This window comes from Leptosomus discolor, chromosome 9, assembly GCF_034619465.1.
Source record: "Leptosomus discolor isolate bLepDis1 chromosome 9, bLepDis1.hap2, whole genome shotgun sequence".
Lineage (NCBI taxonomy): Eukaryota > Metazoa > Chordata > Aves > Leptosomiformes > Leptosomidae > Leptosomus > Leptosomus discolor.
The window spans coordinates 30341320-30350969 of record NC_141399.1 but is presented as its reverse complement, the minus strand read 5'-3'; the positions used below and the strand labels follow the sequence as shown (position 1 = coordinate 30350969).

The window sequence follows — 9650 nt, the reverse complement described above, 5'->3', positions numbered from 1 at the left end:
TATTTCACTACTTCGAAGCAATAACTTCACTGGAATTACGACACACGCTAGTACGACAGATGTACAGAGCATGTAGCTAAGGATTTGTCCTACAAAATCACAAGCTTTAGGATCTCAAAGGTCAAATTTCCTTAAGCAACTGTGTAGAGCTGTCAGAAAAAGTTAATCGTGCTTTATATTAATGTATAGGTTATGAAGAGGGAAAAAATAAACCCAAATCTTTTTTATCCTTAGGATTTACAATAAAGGCTAAGCAGTCTCTCTTACTGTAGGGATTACAAACACAAATCTAAACACCAGTCATATGAGGTTTTATTCACAGCAGCTTCAGCAAACATATTTGCCAAGGGTGAGTGGTGAAGCAAGGGGGGGATCTGAACTTGCAGTATCGATGCAGTTCATGGCTGCCGCTTCTGCTGCACGGAGGAGCATCGAGACCACCCCTTGTTCAGCTGCTCTGAGCTCTGTGGGATGCAGCTACCATGAAGGGACTGATTTTGCTTGTGCACGTGGCCAAGCCCTTCGAGCTCAATAATTTACAATTCAACCTCACAGGGTTTATTTAGAAGAACCTTTTACACCTGCAGAGAGGCCAGGAAAACAGACCATTCCCACCTCCAGCTTTTTGCTCAATGGTATTTTAATTGCACCAAATGAGGATCCAGATGTCCTCCCAGATCTAGTGTTAATTCACTGTTTTCTAGAGGATGATTATACATTACAAGACGGCAAAACAGAGCCTTGGAGCATATGCATATTATATAGTTTCTGAAGAATATCCCTGTGAATTGCAAGTATTGTTACAAATTACCGTACTTCCAAAACATAAATATGATAACATGCTTTGCTGACCAGTGGTTGTCTTGAAGTCTCTTGCCCATGGTCTAAGACTATTTTAAACAATATGGAGATATCAAATCAAGCTAAAAAGCTGCAGCACTGACTTTATGCTACCTGCATCCCTGCACTTGCCAGTTATCAACTGCATTGATAAGGATTGCGCTTATTACGGGATGGTAAATGAATAAACACAGGAAGATGAAAAAGTGCCAAGAGTCGTTTCAAGAGGGCTACACGAAAAGCCTTAAGTAGACAGTATTTCTTCACAACAAACATACTGTCAGGTTTAATACCATAGCTATCAAAAATTATTTACTGAATAGATGAAAAGATGATTTTTTCATTCCCCAAATAGTAAATAGTACATGTATTCTTCCAACTGAGAGAAAAAGCACAGAATAGCTGCAGTTCTTTTCTTCTTGATTCACAGTTGTAAATAATCAAAGTTCACAGCAGAATATAGTAGAAACATCCAGTTGCTAAAAATACAAATCTCGTCTTCTGTCATGAATCTGAATACCTGAAAGACACAGCAGTATCAGGACAGTCAAACAGCATAGTCCATGCAATCTCTTAGGATGTTGTGCAAACAAAATTGCAACTTTGGGTCTGATGCAAGAGGGCCCTTACTAGAATAACCAGAATGATCCATTCAAAGTCTCCCCAAAATATTGCACATCACAGGACCAACATCAGGGTATGACACAGTCTCAAGAGACTAATAAAAATATGGCAGCCTAAATACTTTGGGAATAATTTCTTAGAACAACTCCGCTAGCACTGTGGTGGGTTTGTTGGTGAAAACTGCAGTAATGCTAGCACACAGGTCCAACAGGGTCCTCAGCCTGAAGCCGGGTACTTGAGAACCAAGGCAGATGGGGTTAGAAAATCATATCTCATTTGAATAAAATGTTTTCCCTCTTCTCTGTTAACATAGCTACAGGGGGAAAGCAAGCTTTTGAAATACAGTCTGGAAGCAATCAAGGAAGCATCTTTAATTCGTGTGCATAAGCAAGGCAGCTATCCTTCACAGGGGTGTATTGATTCATTCCAAACCTGCCAGTTTCATTACTTACCTGCAGTTGCATGGCTCACACCGGGATTTTCTGAGCCTTGGTAAGAGCTTGCTTTCCTCTCTTAAAAAAAAATAAAATACTAGAGATGAGCAGAGATTCAACACAGAGCTAAAAGTAGGCAGTAGTTCCTAAAGAAACCTTGTGCTTTTGCAGCCCAGCCTATAGCACAGGTGCTGGGGAGCTCTGTGCTGTCTGGCACAGCAATATACACTTCCATAAATATAAATATCAGCTGTTCTTAAACATGACACAGCACAACGAACAGTATATTTAAACAGATAGAGCCAAGAAACAGGGACTGTCACAGCCAGACTAGATGCACACTTCCTAGGGACTTGCCAAAGACTCCCTCTGAACATGGGCCAGTCATTTCTTATCTTTTTGGGTTGCTTGATGAGCACATGTACAGCATTACACATGTGGTGTTATGAGGCTCCCTGAACATTCAGAAAGTTTCATGAAACATCTTTTTTGGAGGAGTTGGTTCCTCGGGTTCTCAAGCATTGACAGGTTCACATTGCCCCCTTGGGGGAAGAGGGCACCTAACCTCGTTCTTAAATTAAATCCTAGAAGTCCGGACAGCTTCTTTGAAGTAATTAGACAGTCATTTGCTAACTGCAAAAAGCCTAGGGTCCGTGCCTGTGCAACACACATGTACAGTCTCAGCTAAATCTATCTATGTGCCATGAGCAGAGAGTTTGTATTCCAGCTGAAGACATAGACACTCTCCCTTTTCCACACACAGACACAGACAGTCATTAGACACTGGCAGGAATAAGTTAGCAACACACCTACAGCTGGGGCCTTCATAACAGCATAGCTTCAGTATAGCCTCAAAAGAGGAGCTGTGAATAAGACCGCCTGTAGTTTTAGCCCACGTTCTGCCAAATTCCTGCTGATGTAGATTAGAAGAAACTGGGTAACCATTAGGTATTTTGCAGCTGGTTATTTTTCAAAACCTAAGAGTCAGGATCGCTTCTGCACATGCCTGGTCCTTTTTATCTAGAAGCACCAGGCAGGACATGCTGTATTTTCCAGCAGACTCCCTAAACAATTTCACAACACTTTTTCTTGGAGACCAGTGCCAAGCTGACTATCTGGGTAACACCCAGGAACAGCAATGCAGGCGTACCCTGGGCACGAGGGTTCTGGCCAGGAAGCTTGATCTCAGAGAGCTTCTCAAAGGTAGAAATTACTCATAAGAGAGCAATTTTGTCCAGCAGACCTAGATGCTGCAGGAACGGGAGCTCCCAGGAAATGGACTTCAGTCACCAGCCATCTTTCTTCTGTATGCTGGTAGTACCTAGGATTGGGATTCCTACTAACTGCCAATAATAAAAAAGCAACCATCATTGCTTCTGCATGAATTGCACTAGCTCTGGGAAATCTACTGCAGAGAGCAACCACAGCCTTTGACACGCGGGGCAGCAGTGCTTCATGGAAGGCAGCAATTAGCTGGAAGACAAGGCAAGGCTGTCCTGCCAGCCCCTTTACCCTAGTCCTTCCAGCTACAGGCAGAGACTGGGGAGGAAGAGAAATGCCTGGCCTTTCTGAGAAGGGCTGAAGTTTCACATCCTCTATTCAGAATATACACTGTAAGATTGGTTGCTCAGGTCTCTTACCTGGCCACCCCTTTCTGGCCATAATACAAGAGCATCCAGTACACACAGTGTCACCCTACCTGCTACCTATAAGGCAGAGATCCTGATAGCACTGTGGATAATGTTTATGTTCACTTAAAATATCTCCCTAATGTAAGCCAGAAGGTAAAATACTGTGCAAGTGGACCATGCATATTTTTGATGAAGCCATACTATATAGCTTATCAATCCCAAGTACACAGCATGAGTAAACTATTGAAAAAAATTTCTGTGAGCTGAGCTGAAGATGGCTCCAATCTGAGAACCTTAGGAACAGGCTGTGTTATTTTGTCTCTTTGCATAGGATGCCATCAAATAATAAAGTGATAGTATTTCCTTACCTCCCCCAGAAGCTGAACTTTGACTTATATTTTGTAACCTAGCAGGTCCAGTCATACAAGCAGAACTTGAGTGTTGCTTCATGGTACATTCTTGCATGGAAGTTAGGCACCTTTCCTGTTGCAGAAGACCAAGAAGAGAACCGTATTTCCTGTCAGAGATTGGTTCATCTACCACGTGCAGGTCAGGCAAGGCATGATGATATACCGAACTGGTAAGACTGGGAGTCCCAATCGAAGGGAAGGGCCATAAATCTGCAGGTTGAGTTGGATGACTCCGCACAGCTGATGGCTGGTATTGGCCTGCCATACCAGCAGCAGAAAAATTCAGACCAGAATTTGACATGCTTGTAGCAGAAGATGATGGATATGGTTTGGAGCAATGTGAAGAGAAATTCCACTGATGGGGAGACATGCTATCTACTTAAAAAGAGAAAGAAACATCTGAAGTTTCATCGATTCTTAATTTTTTCCAAGGCAAATTCCAATGGACTTCTAAGGGAACACTACCAGATTGCATATTCATTTTTAAGGAAATATATATTCATTTTAGTGCTGCTTATCTTGAAAATCAACCACAAATTCATACTAAAAGCAGACTAAACCACCACCAATACTTTCAAATAAATCACACCTGTTTTCTTACAAGCCACTAGCATAGGCAGGGTTTTAAGAACTGCAAGCTTAGACAAATAACATTTTCACAAAGACAACAAATTAAGTCATAATACACCTAACGCATCTGACGGTGGAGGCTCTTGGCCAGAAAATGAGGACCTGGTCTTGCCAACAGGCCCAGGGAGAGGTTGGGAAATACCCTAGCAAACACTGAGATTTACCCAGGAAGTCCCAGCTACATAATCCAGGGCTTTTCAAGCACTGATTTCTTGCTTTCTATTTGCACACAATTCCAAATTTAAGCACTCTGCATCTTAAATTCCTTAGTGAAAGCTAGTCATTGCTGTCTAACACCATGCTTATTCATGGAAAGTGGCTCACCATTCTTCAGGACAACAGTCTCACCCTTGTGCTTTGTGCTCAGGTCTTGTGGGTTCTTGGCATTGCTTAGAGCTCTAGAAAAATGTTCATCTACCACACTGTTAATATCCCCTTGGAAATATGTAAATACAACACTCTGAGACCCCCATTCGGTTTTCACAGGTTCTTTGCTTTTACACGGCTTTGGAGAGAGCTTCCTTGTTTCCTCCATTTTCAATAACCAACAGCCCCTGCCAAAAAAAAAAACAACCCAGATTGGTCACAGAAATACTGTTCAACTTAAAGTGCACAATCAGCAGTGAGCCCATTTTCCTCTTGAAACTGCTAGGGCCACAAGAACTGTTACTAGTAAGATTAGATTCTTTATCTGGGTTTCTGCTTCTTCCACATACCTTGTCTTTACAGATTTCCTTAGTATATACTTCCAATAGAAATATTTTAAGTATATAAAAAAGAGGAAACCTTTCAACAAATATGCATTACATTTTTCAGAATTGTGACAGGACTCCATTTCTCTCAATCAGACAAATTGAGTCCTGTTTGTCTTTAACTCGTTCACAGCATTATCTTTTGCTGGTGAACTCCAAGTTTGATATAACTGCACAATATGCAACATTAGTAAGGGGTATTGCATCTTCAAAGCAGCGAGTGGCTCAAAGAGATGCAGAGGCCCTGATGGATACCAACCTTGTATGAGTTACCTGTCAATGCCATAGCAGCAGCTTTACTGAAAAATAAAATGGGCACATCTATTCACCAGCTGTCATTTCTCACCCTGCTTTCATCCACCTTTATAACCCTGGGCTTAGGACCCAGGACTGCGCAAATATGCCCTGAGGATGGAGCTGTGCTAAAAGGGCTGAAGAACCTGAACAAATAATTCAGACGTGGCATTAGGCCTCAATGAAGTTCAGAGTGAAATTATCAAAATGTTTTGTCCAATTCTGGTTTTTGCACTGTTCAAAACACATATTGACAGAGTGGGGCGGGGGAAGAAAAAATACTCACTGGAACTTAAAATAATAATAACTTTAGATAAGGTGAAGTTCAAAGTACCTTGATCACTGTCAGCACAGACCTCCACCAGGAAACGACTTCTGAGGTAGTTAGCTGCTTCACCTGTTAGAAAAAGACACTCAGATTAAATTATTGGAAATTCAAATTACGGCAAATTCAAGTTAAAAAACCAAACAAACCCCCTTTCTTGTGTGAAACGACTTACCTAGGAATGTGGTGGGTCTGCCAGTTGCTTAAAACTTCGGTAGCAAGACTGCTAAAGCACATACTGTAGCTCAAACAGAAGTTATGGATTTAAGGCAGGAATTACTCTAAAATAGTTTGCGGGAAGTCAACAGAAGACTGTAAGACTCCTTTTTGTTCTCCTTAAAAATCTCTGCTGCCAGATATGGTAAGAGCAGGACAAGGAATGTCACTGCTTGCCCTGGAGAAGCATCGCTTTTATGCATTTGTGCAGTTTCTGGCCGCAGAGGAGATAGTTCTGCCACCAGAGCTCATACGTTCTGCTGTAATCAAAATCATATTTAGCAATGCTTAAGCTATGTATGCAGTGAGAAGCGCCTGCTGTTTCCATTAAATTTTCCAGTCTCATTTCCAGCTCATCACAGCACATAGCATAATTGATTTACCTTGGTAGCAAAAAGGTGGCTGTTATTTTTCAGAGACCAGGGAAACCTTCGGCCAAGAGTCAGTTGTATCAAGCAGAACCTAATGAATCATTAGCTTTGTGTTTCCATCCAACTAACCCTGCAACACACAGCATTGTTCAACCTATTCCGATACACGTATCTGATTTCTTCTCTAATCATAAACCCCCTGATCCTCAGAAGCTTCCTAATAAGCACTGCACTCATCTGAGTCTCGAATGGTATTCTCAAGTGTCTGCAAATGCTGCCTCCAAAAGGTGTCTCAATGTTTCTTACACATGAAAAGACTGTTCAGGATCCAAAGCCAAGTATTCAGACATTAAGAAATAGGAGGATTAAGGTTATCGAGCCATAATCCATCCCCCTTTTTAATCTGAAGACTTCATCTACAAACTTCTTGTCCATTTTTATCATTTGCTTCTATGTCTAGTTTTGCTTGTTAGCTCTACCTCCCCCATATTCTCTGTTCAGTTCTCCTCCTCTTCATGATCCCTTGCTCAGCTAGCCTAAGTACCGTCATCAACTTCCAATAGATGTTCAAACTCAAGAGTTCCTTGGTTCTCGTTTTAGGATTTCTATTGCTTTGCCCATCTTGCATCCTTTCCCTAGCTCCATTCTCTGGTCCACCTGAACACAGTGGTGAGGATGGGACAAACACAGGTTGGTCACCAGTTAAGAAATGCAAGGGGATACTCTGTAACAGTCATCTGATTCAGAAGACAATCTTTCAGAACTTTAAAACTGACCAAACTTTCCCGAATACAGAAAATTTAAACTGAAAAACCTTCCTCCTTATTTACAAGTGCCTTCCCAAGGCACACAAACAGTACAGGAACTAGCTCAACCCAGCCAAACAGCTGGAAGAACTTCAAGCACAGGAAGAGCCAATGTATCTTCCCAGTCTTGTTTTAGAAAGTAACCCACTGTTTAGCTTAAGAAACTTTCTGGTTGTTCAGCTGGAGGCCAACGCTTGCCATGGAAAATTCCAACCCGAGTGGTGAAAGCTTGGCAAAGTCATCAGTGACCATATGGGCTGAGAAAGGACTACATCAGGCCATCTCAATAGCAAGCAGCAAACCAGCTCTTCCTACGCTGTTCTACCACCACACATCAACATACAATTTAAAAAGCATTAGCTCTGGCCCAGAGGTCTGTTTTTCCTGTTCGTCACTCAGTGCAAGCCAGCCATTGTGTCTTCGTACCACTTTATTAACATGCTTAACTAGCTTGTGATATTAAGCTCCTTTAGCAGTGCTTACTGGTGTGTGGCAGCTGTTACACTTGTGTGAGTTGTGACCACAGTAGTAACAATGCTAGAAAAATAATACATTTTTTTTTTTAAGGAAAGAATGGTCATTTATCTGTTTTTTTCTCATTTCCCTTAAAAACCTTTTGTGCTTTCCAACAAGCAGTCATGAGATGGCTGGATATAACCTAGGTTACATCTCAGTCCTCTCAGTGATCATATGCACATAAAGAATCTAACGTCCCAAGAGTCAGGACTTTGATTTGGAGCACCACGGTTTTCAGTACCTGAGCTTCCCATTCTTCCGTCTTCCCGCAGGAAGTCTGCAAATACAGACAGAAATCCTTCCAATCTGTATCTGCCACAAACTGTTGTCAAAATATAGTAGAGGTGGCGCTCAGGATGAAACGGGCTCACCTCACACTACTCTCAGAATGGGTTAATTAGGGCAAAATAGTCCAAGTAATGGTCCAAGTTATTTGTCCTTCAGGTGGCCAAGGATGTGTGGTCAAGACAGGCTTAAGAGCCGTGGTTGTTGACTGTTCACAGCAAGTGACAATACCTCACAATATTTTTCACATTCCCCACCCTTGCTACTAGTATTATTTTCCCAGCACTGTAGCATCAGGCAGGGAACTATGTTCTCTACTTCATGCAGCCCAAATCAGTTTTAAAAATAAATAAATAAAAAAATTCCACTTCCCAAGTATTAAGCAATAATTTAACAAGCAGGCGCTCTCTTTCATCAAGTATCTTTCAAATAAGGGAATATTTGAAGAAGTCAGAGAACATACGTTGAGTTTATCATTGAATTCTCCTACCTTAACTCACTGTCACAAGCAGTGCCACACCAGGAAGATTTTCCAGATGCGGGACGGTCATGCTGTGTCCAGCAGTTTGGGATCCTTCCCCCGGCAGGCTATGTGCACTCTGCAGTGACTGCAGGAGGAGACAAGCAATGTTCATGAACTCCCTACATGCTTTCTAGCCTCTAGCTGTGAGTGAACTAGGCGTTTCCTTCAGCCTATCTGCTAAGAATGCATGAAATGCACTCCAACAAGTCAACCAGGTTAGGAGGTTTCAGGAATGAGGAAAATATGATTATAAGTATGGCGGTTTTTTTTATGACAATGTGTACACAATAAAGACAACAGCATCTGGACTTCGGAAGAGTTTAGTATAAGATGATAAACAAGTCATGGCAGAGAACCAAACTTGGCCAGGGTCAGAAAGGACTTTCCTATGCCAGGTTACAGCACAATCAGCATTAAGTCTGTAACCACAAATATCTGCAAGAATGAAATCACCTGTCTCCATCCCAGATAAGCTGGATAACCAGCTGTTTAAATGACTATAAAAATCTTCAGAAAATAAAATTATTATCCTTGTTCTGTAAGGGCTGCAGCAAGAAACACGTAGTTTGCAGTTTGTTTTTTTTTTACTAAGTTTACCAAAATTACCAAATTGCAGTCCTTTAAGAAATGCTGAATCAGGGTCAAATTTGCAGTCTCAGCTGAAAAAATACACTGGGGAACCAGAGTTAACAAACTGGTGACATGATGTCTTTTACATAGTAGCTTAAGAGTTTGTTTACTCACCCAGAAAGTAGGAGGGCACAATGCAATTCCCTCTGCCTAAATACGTATGAATCCGCCCTCTGCCATCTCCCAGAACAAGTTAACTACCGGGCTGTAAGATTTCCTGGGACAATGCTTAGTCTTTTATTGACACACTCTGCATAAACACATTTTCATTGTGAGACTGGATTTGTCTATCAGCAGGACAAGTGCCCTCAACATCTCAATCACTCGTTCTTTGATCCCCTTTTCTGAACTGTTTCATATAGC

The 9650-nt window shown here is 41.6% G+C and overlaps 1 protein-coding gene across 3 annotated transcripts; it reads right to left on the bottom strand.

Moving 5' to 3' along the window:
• Positions 1–307: 307 nt before the first annotated feature.
• Positions 308–9569, bottom strand: VGLL1 (vestigial like family member 1). 3 transcript variants are annotated; one of them, XM_086470012.1, is made up of 7 exons: positions 9402–9569; positions 8625–8742; positions 5950–6012; positions 4894–5123; positions 3898–4317; positions 1917–1976; positions 308–1360 (listed from the first exon to the last, which is right to left on the bottom strand). In XM_086470012.1, the coding sequence occupies exons 4-7, from the start codon at positions 5102–5104 to the stop codon at positions 1320–1322; spliced, it is 732 nt and encodes a 243-aa protein (XP_086326138.1). In that variant the 5' UTR covers positions 5105–5123; positions 5950–6012; positions 8625–8742; positions 9402–9569; the 3' UTR covers positions 308–1319. The 3 variants fall into 3 exon arrangements, with proteins under 3 accessions (XP_086326138.1, XP_009956674.2, XP_086326139.1); XM_009958372.2 differs by lacking the exon at positions 9402–9569 and having other exon boundaries at positions 8625–8772; XM_086470013.1 differs by lacking the exon at positions 9402–9569 and having other exon boundaries at positions 3898–4314; positions 8625–8772.
• Positions 9570–9650: the final 81 nt, after the last annotated feature.

Coding starts and splice junctions, on each gene's coding strand:
- VGLL1 (XM_086470012.1), bottom strand. CDS start 5,104: ATGGAGGAAACAAGGAAGCTCTCTCCAAAGCCGTGTAAAAGCAAAGAA. Junction 4,318..4,893: donor GACTGTTGTCCTGAAGAATG/GTGAGCCACTTT, acceptor TCTCTTTTTAAG/TAGATAGCATGTCTCCCCAT. Junction 1,977..3,897: donor AAGTTCAGCTTCTGGGGGAG/GTAAGGAAATAC, acceptor TTTTTTTTTAAG/AGAGGAAAGCAAGCTCTTAC.